Below are 14836 nucleotides of genomic sequence, written 5' to 3'. Positions count from 1 at the left end.
CCCCCCCCCCCCCCCGCCCCCCCATCTAGATACTTTGTGGTTGGTTTCCCATTAGAGTTTCAAAGTGAAATAACCATGTAGCATAGACTGTGTACTGTCTGGTTTCCTCAGGAAAACATAGTTAGGTGCAGACATTTCTCTGGCTTTAGACAGTGGCTCCTTCTCCTTTGCATATACTGTCTGGAATTTCCAAATGCTTTCATGACATTAGCTGCTGCTTCTGTTTTTAATAAAGCCCCTGTTCCTAAGCTTGGCTTTCTAACATCTGATCCACATGTTTGACCATGATTAAACAGCTTCACGCCAGTGTTCCACAGTCCATTCAGATTCCTTTGGCTTTCCCGTGGCTTTATGTAAAAAACCAAAGTGTACTTAAGCATAGACATCTGTAGGGAAGACAGTGGAAAAGCCAGCCCCTCCTTGAAGGTTGCCTTTTCAAATTGCTGAAAATTGTTAGCAAAAGTCTGAAGCCAGTTACTAGGGATTAAGCAGGAGGGCTAGGAAGAAATGGTGCTGGGTCTCGTCTGGAGAACTTGTAGCAGGAGCGCTGTCTTGTTTGATTAGATTCTGTGGGCTCTTCTGCTTGCATTTTTTGTTTTTATTTGTTGTTTATAATTGAAACTGCAAGCATCAGGAAATTTCAGAATTCTTTAGTAATTTGTATTTTGTGGAAGGAACTGGATATTTTAGTTTAGTGACAGTAAGCAGTGCTCAACACTTTGAATAGCATGAAGGCATTGTTAAACTTTTTTAATGCTTGTTCTTTTGAAAGGATACTGGTTAGCTTTCTCTCAAAACTAGCATAACCATCCTTTGGATATTTAGTGACGTGATTGTGTTTGATTCTAATAATAATAGCAATGTGGTTAAGGAAATGATTCATGTGCAGTCTATTAAATTTTGCAGATGTGGGAAGAATATCCTGATGTTTATGGGGTTAGGAGATCAAACCGAAGCAGACAAGAACCATCACGATTTAATATTAAGGAAGAGGTAAGAAAAAAATGATTGGAGGGGATGTGTTTTGGTTCCCTATCTTACCTCATCATCCTTGACTGGTGTGCGTTAATTACTATTGAGAAGACTCAGGTGAGGCAGCTAAAAGAGAATCTGTTGGCCATTGTATGAACAGAGAGTGGGGCAAGAAGTTAACACTTAGCAAACACATAATAGTTAGTGCTTCGTTCCTCTATTGTATGGTGTGACCTAATTTAAAGTTGATTTAAAGTTAAATTTCTCAGAGTATAACCGATTGTGGCCAGTTAACTTTAGATACCAAATGTTTTGTTTAATTGCTGAACGACTGGAACATTGAAATGATTTTGGATTTACTCCAGAGAAAGGAAAGAGGAGTGTTTAATGTCTTTTGTTTTTCTTTACTTATTTTCTGGTCTAATTATGAGAGATGGAGTACTTTATTTTCTATTTTTTAATGATGGGGCAGAGTCTTGGTACTTGAGTATTCTTAGTAAGCCCCCATCATGTAACTACATCCATCTAAGGTGCCTACACTGGTGATTTTTAAAGCCAGTAATATTTGGGTTCGCACATCCTTAGAATCGGACTTGTTTCATGTTTCTCAGATTGTGTCATTGTTTTGTGAAACCTCTGTGTATTAGGTTTGTAGGTAGATCCTGAAGGGATACTCTTGCCTCAGTGAAATGTCCCCTTTCTGCCATAGGAGGATTGTTCTACTTTTTTTTTTTTTTTTTTTAAAGCTATGTAACATTCTTCCAGTGGAAGTTATGTGATTGATAGCCAAATGTTGGGAAGTTAGGTATGGGTTTTCAGCAAATGTCCTCTGAAAATCAGATTCATGCCAACACCTGCATGTATATGCGGTTTGAGTTCTGAGTGACTTCTGAGCTGATGTATCTGTGCTTCCCTTTCCCATAGTGTCTTGGGCCACTGAGCCTTAGTCCTTGTGTCCAGTCACATCTGTCTGCCCTTCCTGGTTCATACATCAGTATATACTCAGTAGGACCCCAGACTATCAGTCTTAGAGGGAGTGCCATTTTGCTTCATTTGAGGGAAGAAACTGTCTCAAGTGTCTTTAGCCTAGTGCTGTTAGCGCTTCATCATGATTCAGATGCTCTCTCATCAAGTACAAAGTGGATACATCAGTGGCAGTGCCGTTAAGGTGTACTCACTAAATTTGGTATTTTATACGTTGTTTTAGATCTGCAGCATCCTGTACAGTTATTGCTAACACATGTGGCTTTTAAAATTTATATTTAGAATTTATTCCTCAGCCCTAGTAGGCACATTTTAAGTGCTGAGTTCACACGTGGCTGATGGCTCACTGTGTTGGACATTATAGTTATAGAACATTTATGTGTAGGAAGTTGTATTTGATGTTACTGCTCTGGGTGTCTGAGCTAAGTATAGACTTGAGAAAGAAAGTGACATTGATTTCTTTTCAAAGCGAAAGAGTGGGCTCCACCTAGCAAGTGCTTAGGTTTCATTCTGTCTAAAGTCTCACTGTGAACTAAAGTCTGTAATCATTTCCCCCCTCACACATTGAAGGCAAGTAGCGGGTCTGAGAGCGGGAGTCCAAAAAGAAGAGGCCAGAGGCAGCTGAAAAAACAGTAAGTCTTTCATGGGGGAGATGACGGCATCTGATAGTTGTGAGCATGTCTACATTTCTAGGACAATCTTTCTCTTCTGTCTATCCCAGATCTCTTGGTTTGGGTTACTGCCCTCCAGGAGTCTCAGTTTAGCATAGAAGCATTCCATATAGCTTCAGCTTAAGTTAACTCAGTTAATTTTTTCTTGAAAGTAAACATAAATAGCAAAGTAGATGTTGGCATATTTAGTAAGTGAGGACCAGATTTAAACTGGCCACTTCTCATGTTGACGTGATAAGGTTTATATTGCTTGAACACGTGTTTGTTATGAAATGTGTACTGTTTCAGTATAATTCTAAGATTATAGTTTATAGACTAGAAGATTTTAATTCTTGAGCTTAGAGTTAAAATATTTTATAACAGATTATACTTTGTTCTTTATTGTTATTTATTATTGTTTTTTTTTTTTCGGTTAGCACTAGAGATTGAATTTAGGGCATCACACATGCTATAGGCAAGCACTCTACCACTGAATTAAACCCTTAGTTATATACTCATTCATTTTGGAAATTAAGTTATTTCTTACAATTATATTAAAATAATTTTTTTGTATGTATATGTATGTGAGTGTACTTATGGAGGTCAGAGAACAGCTTGTGGGAGTCTGATGTGTGCTTGGGAGATGGAAGACCCATTATCATGCCTGGGGTTGAGAAACTATCTGCTGAACCATCTCACTGGCCTTGTGTGTTTTCACACAGGGTCTCATTATGTAGCTGAGGATGACTTTGAGCTCTTTATTTTTATGCCTTTCTTTTCCAAATCCTGGAATTACAGGTGCATATCACCATATATAACCCTTTGATTTATATGTAATAGTTCATATTTTTTTCTTTAAAAATTTTTTTAAGATTTTAAGAATGTCATTTTTGCCTGAATCATATGCCTTGCCTAGAATTCACTTTGTAGACCAGGCTGGCCTTGGACTGTGACAGATTTTCCTGACTCTGCTTCCCCGTTGAGATTACAGGTGTGTGCCACAAACCCCAACTTCAGGATAGGTATTTTTATTTTTAATTTTTATTATTTTTGAGGCAAATCTTGTTTTATTGCCCAGGCTAACCTCAAATTTACAGTGATCCACTCGCTTCAGTCTGATGGTGAGATTACAGGAAGGTGGCACCTCCTGCTGCTCATTGTTATCTTTATTTACTCACTATGTAGTCTAGGCCTTCACTCTCCAAGTTCCAGGATTACAAGCGAGTCCCTCTTTACCTAGCTGTTCATTATTTCTAGTTAAAAAAATTCTGTGTAGTGAAAACATGGTAAGATTTTTAAATAACAGCCTTTTCCATTTCCATGGTGTACTGTCCCTTTAACTGTATGAATTCTGTAGATCCTTTTTGAAAAATGTAGATGTCCAAAACTTAGTATACCAATTCAGGAATATTTTCCACTAAGGTCTGCAGTTACGTGTTGTCTAATTATTGGGCAAATTTGAATTTCTTAAACCAATTTCTAGAATACTAATACAAATTCTGCCTGCTCAGCAATGAATAGAAGTGGTTACATTATATGTATATTTTAAAGAACTTTGTAGAGCAGTATTTAATATTGTCTTGCCTGAATACACCCAATTTCTATTGTGTTTTACATCCTGACTTGGAGTTGGAGACTGCAAGCTCCAAGCAGGGATGGCTTAGGTTTCCCTTGTGCTTCAGTCTCATGAGCTGTGTGGGGGACTCTTCTGCTTTCATTTGGTTGTTGTTTTATTCCTGTCTAATGGCTTTGTGGGATGTTTTCTGAAATGTCCTTGATCACATTACGGGAAGGCATCACATATGCATATGACTGGCACTCTGAGCTGATAACAAGTGTAATGGAATCTACTGTGTGGGGGTGTGAATTTGAGAGAGAGAATAATTTATTCATTTTCAATGTTTTGAATTGGGAATCTGTCACGGACTTAACGTCAAAATGAAACTGAGTCATTATTAGTCTGAGATTGGAATTGTTGGTGAAAGTATTCTGGCTTGGGGATATATGCTATCTAGAAGCCAGTTTCTTCTTTTCCTGCTGTGTCTTTTAAGAAGAGAAAGGAATTCTCTTTGGCACTTAGCGTGTTCAGTAGAGCCCTTGCACCAATATCCAGGCCCATTATATTTAAAAGTGGCTTTTGCTCACTGCCTGCTTAGATAGGAGTCAGTTGTCCATGTTCCACAGCCCCCCTTTTGTGATAATGAAAGTCGATGTTCCCAGCTGATTAGTATTTGAACTGCTTGTTTGTTTACATTTCTTTGGAGTCTCATTAGCTATATTTTGGTAGTTTTTTTCCACAGTCCTTCAAATTTGGGAAATTTTTTGTTGGTGTTTCTTTTGTTAAGTGAAAATAGTTTTTAATCAAATTCTTGGCTCTCTTTTTCTCTTAAATGTATTTATTTTATGTGTACTGGTGTTTTGTCTGCAAGTAAATATACTCACCTGTGTATACCTACTGTGCTTAGCGTTCAGAGAAGAGTGTGTGCCTCCCCTGGAACTGGAATTATGGATGGTTGTGAGCCTCCATGTGGTGATAGGAACCAAACTCGGGTCCTCTGGAGGAGCAGCCAGTGCTCTTAACTGCTGAGTCAGGTCCAAGTTCTTGCCTCTTTACTGCAGTGGGACCTACAGAGTATGGGTGACTGGGGAGTCTCCTTTGAAAAGGCACTTTTAGTTGGCTTTCCATAAGAAATGAGCAATTTTACTTGTCTAAGAGCTGTATGTGTGTGAGGGCAGGAAGTTGATGTTCATTTTCTCTTAATCTCCACTGCTTCTTTCTCCTTGTGGGGCATGCTGGCAAACACCTGTAATCCCAGTTCTTGGGAGGCAGAGGCTGAAAGTAGTGTCTCGGTGAGCTCAAGGCCAGCCTTGTCTACTTAGTAAGATCCAGGGCAGGCAGAGGTGTATAGTGAGTTCCTGTTTCAGAAAACCAAACCAAATAAATACTTTTCTTTTTTCTTGTTCTTGAAAATTAAAACATAATGTGCCCAATTTCAAACACCTGCCCCATTTTTGTCTCTATATTCTGGAATGTATGAGCTTGACTGTAATTTTTCCTGGGTCCTTTGTAAAACCCCCAAACGGTCCTGTACTATACGGTGTTACTTCTATAACTCCCATGCTGCTACAGGTCTGTACGCGAGCCGGGAACTGGGCTGAGAGACTTAAAAAACATACAAAGACATATAAACAGAGAGACACAGACATTGGTCACTCTTAATACCAGAATGCCAAGTCTTTTGTGCTCAGGGGTAGCTTATCTAGGGCTCTGGCCACACCCCAGCTCTCCGATCTTTCAGCTGCAGACTGCCATCAGGGTCTTGTGCTCAGAGCAGCTGGAGTCTGCTCAGAGCAGAGGAAAACAAGTTGTTTTGCTCAGTTCACTCCAGCAGGCAAAGGGTCTGAGGCAGGCAAAGAAAATCAAGGGAGCAAGGGATCTATAGCTCCCAACAGTCTTTAAGGGTCTTGTATGGATTATGATTGAGAATAATAGGTGTGAGGTTTGCTGTGCATGCAAGCAACTTTCTTAGTGGACTTAGTCTTCTTCAAGGAAGAACATCTCCCTGGGCTTTAGGCCAGTTGATTTGACCAGTTTTTTTTTTTTTTTTTTACATTCCTATGCTGGAAGAGCCCAAGCTCTCCTGGTTGTATATAACTTTTTAATTTGACTGGGATACTCCGGCCTCAACATACACTTTCTCTTTTTAATTTTGCTGTATCCTTTGTCAGGTGCCTCATTGATAGTCCTCGCTCTAGTGAGCCTTGGTGATAACCTTAGTGATGCCCTAGCTGTAGTGGGCCTTGTTGATAACCCTAGTGATTCCCTAGCTCTGGTGGCCTCACTCTTAGCTCTAGGTCTAGTGGCCCTCATTGATAGCCCTGGCTCTAGTGGCCCTCACTGTTAGCCCTAGTGATGCTCTAGGTCTAGTGGGCTTCATTGATAGCCTTCGGTCAGATTATTTGACTCTGGATTTTCCTCATTGATAATACTTTCCCCTGGTCCTTAAATGTCCATGTTTTTGAGACTTGTTTCTGGGAGTCCAGGTTTTGCAGCATGACTTTGGACGGCAGATGACCTTTTCAGAGCCCTAGGTCGACTGCTGACTCACATCCCAGTTTTCCGAGTGTAGGAGTCACTTTTTCTTCCATCTTCTTGGCAATCAACTTCTATAACTTAGATTCCTTTTGTGGTTGTTTCTTGAGACAGGGTTTCTCTTGTAGCCAAGATTGATTTTGAACTCGTCGTTGCTCTGTCTTGAGTAACTGTTGTGTCTGGCTTCTTTTTATTCTTTAGCGAAATTTTATTATTCTAGATCTTGAGTAAGCAGAACAAGCTAGATACCAGAGTACAGGTAGAGACAAGAAAGTCTTTTTTTTTTTGGTCAGGGGAGGTTTGGAGATCGGGTTTTTCTGTGTAACAGCCCTAGCTGTCTTGTAATTGGTTCTGTAGACCAGACTGTCCTCAAACTTGCAGAGATCCACCTGTCTCTGCCTCCCAAGTGCTGGGATTAAAGGTTTGCATCACCACCACTTGGGGGAAGTTTTGCTTTAAATATAGACTGATAGATAGAAACCAGTAACAGGGCTTACTATCTAGTCTCTCTCCAAAAGTACTCAATATGGTGACTCAAAAACTGATAGGGCTCTTTCATTAGTTAATTTCATTATTTAACCAAGGCCATTTCTGCCTTTAATCCCAGCACCTGGGAGGCAGAGGCAGTCAGATCTCTGTGAGTTCGAGGCCAGCCTGGTCTACAAGAGCTAGTTCCAGGACAGGCACCAAAAAGTACAGAGAAACCCTGTCTTGAAAATCCAAAAATAAAATAAAAACCAAGGCCATTTCTATTTATCAGCTTTTGTATCCATCTCTGTGCAAGGAGTCAACGATTAAATCTGACTAATGTACATGAAAGTGTTAGATTGCCATTTCCTGAAAGGGTTGATTCTCCTCCCTAAGCTTCAACTAGTTCAGGGGGAGCTGATGTTGTTGAATTAACTAATTAGTAACTGTTGCAGCTATTAGGAAGGGCCTCAGGAATCTGCAGAGCAACCCCTTTTTGGAGCAATCCAGCACTGTTTTTCTTAACTTGTCCTATGATGAATATTAATTTGACTTGGCAGTTCTGTATCAAGCATCTTTGTTATGACCTCTGTTAAGGGAACCCATGGGTACAGTGGTAATTGTTTTGTTTACAGAGGAACTTCAAGCTTGTGCCTGTCGGGTTTTTTCCTAGGTCTTTCATGCCTAGTAGCTATTACATACTTTGTTCACTACAGGTGAGAAATGAGTTAGGTCCCTGTGGTGTCGTGGTTAGCCTTTAAGAGATTAAAGCTCTTAGAAGTAGAAGGACACCTGTAGGTTATGACTCTTTCAAACCTTGTAAGATCTCGAGAAACAAAAGAACACTTCCCTTCTCTAATAATTCAAAACTAGGTCTTAGAAACAGAACAGATTTAAATTGTTTAGTTGGGTGGCAGGTTCAGCACTGAAAATTTATCTAGGGACTGTTTCCTTAATTAAGTTCTAAAAACTAAAACATTTCATATAGTCTGCAGGTGGACCTTAGTGGGAGAGTACTTGCCTAGTCCAGCAAAATTCGTTCTTGTAATGTTTTCAAATACATTTCTATCCAGAAAAATTCGTTCTTGTAATATTTTCAAATACATTTCTACCCAATATCAGCATCATGTGTGACTCTTAGAATTCCGAGCTGTCTTGATGGACAGGTTTTGAGTAAGAAGCAAGCTCTTTTGCTAGTTCTGATGTATGTTAAAGCTTGGGAATCTTTGGGATTCAGACAGTGGTGAACAAAATAGAATAGGTAGGGGGCTGGAGAGATGGCTCAGTGGTTAAGAGCATTGCCTGCTCTTCCAAAGGTCCTGAGTTCAATTCCCGGCAACCACATGGTGGCTCACAACCATCTGTAATGAGGTCTGATACCTTCTTCTGGGCTGCAGACATACAAACAGACAGACTATTGTATACATAATAAATAAATAAATTTAAAAAAAAATAGAATAGGTATCAGAATTTCTCTACCCCAGAAAAGGTGGTTTGAAAATTGTACCCATATTCGCCATTCATGTTACCAGAGTTAAACTAGGAATAGATGGTATATAACTCAGGAAGAGTAACAAAACCCAAAAATATAAAATATAATATCTAAAATACATATGTTCTGTGTTTCAGATAATACATTTGGAATTTATTTTTTGAGATCATTTAGCTTATGAATTCTTAAAGGAAAAATTTGTTTTGCTTTTTTGATCACAGAGAAAAATGGAAGCAGGACCCCTCAGAAGATGAACATGAACAAGGCACCAGTGCAGAGAGTGAACAGGAACAAAAGAAAGGAAAAGCTAGGAGGCCTGTGCCCAGAAGGTGTGCTACCAGCCTGCCCAGTCTGCTTCTAGCTCAGCTCCTTGGGTTACACTGGAAGCCAGAGCCCTAATCAACACAGATTGTCCTGTTGTAGAATTTGGATATCTGGTTTTCTTTGTATTAGCCTGTATTTTTACCAAGTAACTGAGCTACTGAGATCACTTTTGAGTATTTGCATGGATGCGGTTCTAACTGGAGATACTTTTTCCCTCTTCATATACCATGGGGTTTAAACTAAATTATTTTAGTGTTAGTATGTATTAATTGTAAATAGTAATGGATTTGCTTATTGCATTTTCATATATGTGTATCATGGACTCTGATCATATTCTCTGACAGTGGATCTTTGTTTCTTTCGTGGCAATGTATTTAGGGCATGGTATATGCAACCCTATCTTGTGCTTTAATCCTCACATTAACAACAAAAAACGTCCCCTTTTTGTATGGTCAGATTATAAATTCTTTTTGGAAGAATTGATTCTTTGCTTGTTGTCTTTATTTTTTGGCTTTTTGAGACAGGGTTTCTTCATTTAGTTTTGATTGTCTTGGTACTCACTATGTAGATCTTGGTGCCATCAAACTCATAGAGATCCTCCTGCCTCTGCCTCCTGAGTGTGGGATTCAAGGCATGTGCCACCATGCTTGGTGAGAACTAATTCTTTTTTTTTTTAATATTTATTTATTTATTATGTATACAATATTCTGTCTGTGTGTATGTCTGCACGCCAGAAGAGGGCACCAGACCTCATTACAGATGGTTGTGAGCCACCATGTGGTTGCTGGGAATTGAACTCAGGACCTTTGGAAGAGCAGGCAATGCTCTTAACCACTGAGCCATCTCTCCAGCCCGAGAACTAATTCTTAAGATGAAAATACTCTTTTGGCTGGTCCAAAGCATATTTATGATTATTGCTCTTTTACTATAATGTCCATAGCATTAAGCAGTGTGCCTGGTTGTATAGAGATGGGCAGAGGTGGAGAAGGCAGTAAGTTTTAGTGATTCCTGGTGAAACATGGCAACTGAGGACAGATATAAGAAGGCAGAAGAAATTCACTGTGAGGCTCGAAGTGATTCAGGAGTGGAAGCACCGTCCACCCATTGTTCTGATAGCCACCGGGACAGGTTGTGACCTCAGTTAAGGCAATGTCAAACGGGCTGCTGTTACTCTCCTCCTGGCTTAACACTAGTTTTTCTCAAGGATGACTGGACTCTGAAAGCAGCTTTAGTACACAGGCTTGTATTCTTTTTTGGTTTTTGAGAAAAGGTCTTACTGTGTAGTTCTGGCCTTTCAGACTGGCCTTAAATTTAACTTTATTGATTGATTGATTGATTGATTGTGTTGGTAGGCCAGAGGTCACCTTTGGGTGTTGTCACTTAGCTGTCCACCTTGATTTTTAAGAGGATCTCTCACTGGGACCTGGGCTTAGTGATGAGTTTAGCCTGGCTGACCAGCCTAGCCCCAAGGGTCCTACTGTCACTCCCTCCCAGATGCTGGGATTACAAATGCATGCCACCATGCGTGTGAAGATTGTGAGGATTGAACAGGTCATCATGCTTGTGTGACAAACAGTTTACAGACTGAGCCGCCTCCACAGTTACAGAATATACCTTCTTTCAGTATTGAGTAGGATGGGGTCAAATCACAACCAACACTTCCTTTTTTAATGGCTTGAAGGCTCATAATAGTTTTTGCTGATAAACATTTATCACTTATAGTATGGTAATAGTACTAAATTTGGATCCTAGCTAGTTAAGGGAAGCATTCTCTCTAGAATGATTCTATTCTTATTAATCATATCACCGGAACATCCTATATCTCTGTTTTGAATTTTGTCAGTAAAAATGACAAAATTCATTTGCATAAGTACTTAAACACTGTCCCAGTTTTATGCCTAAGCCAAGAAAGTCTAAAAATATTTTCTCCCTCGCCATTTGCAGAAAAAATTGTCAACTCCTCCTGGTCTAGTGCCTGTCCTTATCTCATCATGGAAAGCTTGAGTTTTGTCTCCCTGAGTTTAAGCTCTCAAGATTGAAATGCCACGCTCGATTTTTGTGCATTATGTACTGATCCTTGTTTAGGGTTCATTAGGTAGGCAGGAGAAACACATCTATGTGATTGTACGTTATCCTGTCCCCCTTGGTTTTCCGAGAGTATCCTGTATGGAGGTTTACTTTGAACTCCCGATTCCAGTCTGATACCATGCCTGGCCCCCTTTAGTGAATTCTTTGTGTGTGCCACTGCTCTGGGAAATGCCAGTATGTAGGTTTGAAATAGCCACCAAGTGACAGAGTAAAAGCTTTGCCATTTCTTTCTCTGTTCATTTTAGAACAGTGCCTAAACCTCAGGTTAAAAAGCAGCCTAAGACTCAGCGTGGAAAGCGGAAAAAGCAAGAGTCTTCTGATGACGATGACGACGATGATGAAGCTCCCAAAAGGCAGACTCGACGACGAGCTGCTAAAAATGTGAGGTCAGTTGTGGCCTGGAAGGTCTTTGTTGATGTGATGGGAATGACATTGCTGTTTAGACCTTGACTTCAAGTTTTAGATAATGTGATTGACAGGTAATAAAATCAGCCTGAACAGGACACAGTGGCACAAGCCTTTCATCCCAGCACTCGGGAGACAGAGGCAGGTGGATCTCTGTGAGTTTGAGGCCAGCCTGGTCTACATAACTTGTTTCAGAAAGGCCAGAGATACACAGTGAGGCCTTGTCTCAAAAAGCAAAAAAGGATGTAAGCCTCTGTGATAAAGTAGATTTCAGAGTCTAGCCATGTCTGAGAAAACTGGTGTTGAGCCCAGTGGAGAAGGAGAGTAACAGCAGCCCATTAGGCAGTGCCCCAACCGAGGTCACGTCCTGTCCAGGTGGCTATCTTTGTGATGTTTCAGAACAATGATGGACGGTGCTTTCACTCCTGAATCACTCCTGAGTCTTACTGTTTCTAGTGACATTTGGGTATAATAATAATAATTATTATTATTATTACAGGATATAAGGCATTAATTGATGACCAATTAAAGATATAATATATTCAGATATGTTCTTTGTTTAATCTGGAGAATATGAAGTACGTTTACTTTGAGAACAAATGCATCTTTCTTTTGGTCTATTAGCAATGTGAAGCAGAGCACTAGAGATAATAAATTCCTTGTTGGATGTTTCCAATTGATAGTTAAATGTAGGGCTAGACTTAATGTGCTGGTGTCTAGCTTAGCTCATTTTCTTATTGTGTTATATTGTGTCTTTGTTTTTCTATTATCATTTTGTTGTGTTGGAGATTAAACCCAGCACTTTGCTTATACAAGGCCAATACTACTGTACTGTGCCCCCTTGTATTTACTGTTTAGGTGTGTTTTACTTGTAAAGGCTTTATTTTGTTTTTCTTTTCTTTTTATGTTTTTGATGTAACTTAGGCTAACCTGGAACTTACTATGTAGTCAAGGCTCTCTTGAATTTATTGTGTAGCTCAGACCAGCCTCAGATCACCTCTCTGTGCTCAGTCTCCCCAGTTCTGGGATTATCATGGCCAAATACATTTTAGATTTTACAATTCAGAAGTATGAGTTTGAACATTCTCAACTGTTTGGGTCAAATTAAATTTCATTTTTTTGTTATTGGGAGATAAAATTGCATGATTGGAACATTTAATCTTAAAAATTTTTTTCTTTTGTCTGAAATGATAGCAATTTTTCGTTCCTTATGAACTTTCTTCATCATAATTTAGATATTTCCTGGCATTAAATAAAGGGTATCCTTGTAGATTCCTTTATTTTGCTCATATGTGTAGTGTGAGCTACTCTTTAGTTTGTGGACTTGTGTCAGTGATTGAAATAAGACGAGGGAGGTTTTGAGCCGTCGACTGGAAAACCTGTGAGTAATTTGTTGGCGTCAGAGAGTGTGGCTCTTATGTACTCCAGTGCTATCTGTAGAGATGTTTAATTCTGAAGGTATGGTTTCCTGCTCATTCAGCATTATTTCTCACACAGTTACAAAGAAGATGATGACTTTGAAACTGATTCAGATGATCTCATTGAAATGACTGGAGAAGGAATTGATGAACAGCAAGATAATAGTGAAACTATTGAAAAGGTCTTAGATTCAAGACTGGGAAAGAAAGGAGGTTTGTGTCTTTGGGGAGCAAATTATTCTCTGGATTTTTGACACAGGGTCTCTGGTAGCCTTGACTGGCCTCCAGTTTTCCATATATTCAACAATGACACCCTGCCTCTACCTCCCAAGTTCTGGGATTACAGACATGCACTACCATTGCCACTGTACGCAGTGCTGGCAGCTGAATCAGGCCTTGGTGCTGCTAACCTAACCACACCCTACCACGCTCCCAGTCTGGTTTATTTGAGGGTAAGGCAGTTAACTTAGCTTTGGGGAGGTGAGTAAGGAGAGGCGAGGAGGTTTTGATTTCTTACTCTGTTCTCAGAGGAAGAGGTCTGCCTTCTGAAGTGTACTGAAAAGGAAAGGATGCTGCTCTTTGATTTTTAAGGTGTCTGCACAGATTTCCCTGCTTTCACTTGCAAGTTTGCGCATGCTTTAAGGCAAACAGTAGCATTTTCAGGATGTTGAAAATTACCGGACCCATCCTGTGTTGCAAGTTGACTTACTTATTGTAATAATTGTAATTGAACAGTAAGTTGACCACTTATTGTAAGTCAGAGGCATTCGGTTTATTCAAGGAGAGATTCTTATTGGCAGTTGTTTAAGTGGGGATCTTTTTTCGCCTGGTTTCTTACATTTCCTTTAAAGTTGAACTAAAACTGCAAATCCTTTTGCAGCTACGGGGGCATCTACCACTGTGTATGCTGTTGAAGCTAACGGAGATCCTAGTGAGGCCTTTGAGCCCGAGAGGGAGGAAGGTGAGATCCAGTACCTGATCAAGTGGAAGGGCTGGTCTTACATCCACAGCACGTGGGAGAGCGAAGAGTCCTTACAGCAGCAGAAGGTGAAGGGCCTGAAAAAACTGGAGAACTTTAAGAAGAAAGAGGACGAAATCAAACAATGGTATGCTTCCTGCTGCCAATTCAAGTGGTGTTTTCAGTCTGTATGGGAAGGGAGGTTTTTAATTGTGTGGAGAATAGCACTCTCTAGGATTTCAGATTTTGCCTTGATCATCTGATCAAGGAATGCTGAACATTCTACAGTTCTGTTTCTGAAATTGTGATGTGGTGACAGTGGATGCTTTCCTGTGTGCCTACTAAATTCTCAGATTTAACAAGAACAGCTGGCTCATGGAGCACTTGCTGCATTTCCTTTCTTAAGTGTGTTGTTGATCTTGACAATAAAATTGTGAGATTTTTATTTGTTTTGTTAACTGTTTTGTAGATGAGAGAAGTTGCAAGTGAATCAGTGACTTGAATTTAGACAGCTGTATGTAGAGCCAATCTCAAAACATGTTGTTACTTTGGTTTGATTAGGCTGGGGTGGCTTATATGTGAAAGTTAATAGTCTAGAGCCTTCTGGGTTTTGATACACTTGTAATTATTCTTGGTTGTAATACAGTTTGTAGAAATGTTTTTGTTTTTAATTTTTCCCCTTTTTTGGTCTCATTTAAACATCTCAGACTTGTTACTATTGAAGATTACTAAAGGGACACCTGGAAGCAATTAAGTTTACATTTGTACTTAGAAGGTTTGCTCTGATACATATATATCGATCTCCAAGCTCTAACTGGTATATGCTTGTTTTTTTGGTCTTTTGTCTAGGTTAGGGAAAGTTTCTCCAGAAGATGTTGAATATTTCAATTGCCAACAGGAGCTGGCCTCAGAGTTGAATAAACAGTATCAAATAGTAGAAAGAGTAATAGGTAAGTTCTTAGAAACTTATTTTAGGCATGGATA

General features: G+C 39.7%; 1 protein-coding gene across 5 annotated transcripts in view; it reads left to right on the top strand.

Annotated features, from left to right (window-relative positions):
- Chd2 (chromodomain helicase DNA binding protein 2) overlaps window positions 1-14836 on the top strand; it is a 128092-nt gene that overhangs the window by 43082 nt on the left and 70174 nt on the right. For 4 of the 5 annotated variants that reach the window (XM_050149141.1, XM_050149140.1, XM_050149143.1 and 1 more), the window contains 7 exons: window positions 907-993; window positions 2527-2588; window positions 8881-8988; window positions 11317-11457; window positions 12974-13107; window positions 13775-14000; window positions 14702-14802. In XM_050149141.1, coding sequence (XP_050005098.1) covers window positions 907-993; window positions 2527-2588; window positions 8881-8988; window positions 11317-11457; window positions 12974-13107; window positions 13775-14000; window positions 14702-14802 — 859 coding nt within the window. The remainder of the gene's footprint in view (window positions 1-906; window positions 994-2526; window positions 2589-8880; window positions 8989-11316; window positions 11458-12973; window positions 13108-13774; window positions 14001-14701; window positions 14803-14836) is intronic. The other variant, XM_050149142.1, reaches the window with a different exon arrangement.

The sequence above is a fragment of the Alexandromys fortis genome, unplaced genomic scaffold (assembly GCF_014885135.2).
Source record: "Alexandromys fortis isolate MF-2015 unplaced genomic scaffold, M_Fortis_MF-2015_v1.1 scaffold_67, whole genome shotgun sequence".
In the NCBI taxonomy this organism is placed as follows: Eukaryota; Metazoa; Chordata; class Mammalia; order Rodentia; family Cricetidae; genus Alexandromys; species Alexandromys fortis.
This window is presented reverse-complemented; position numbering and strand designations above follow the sequence as displayed.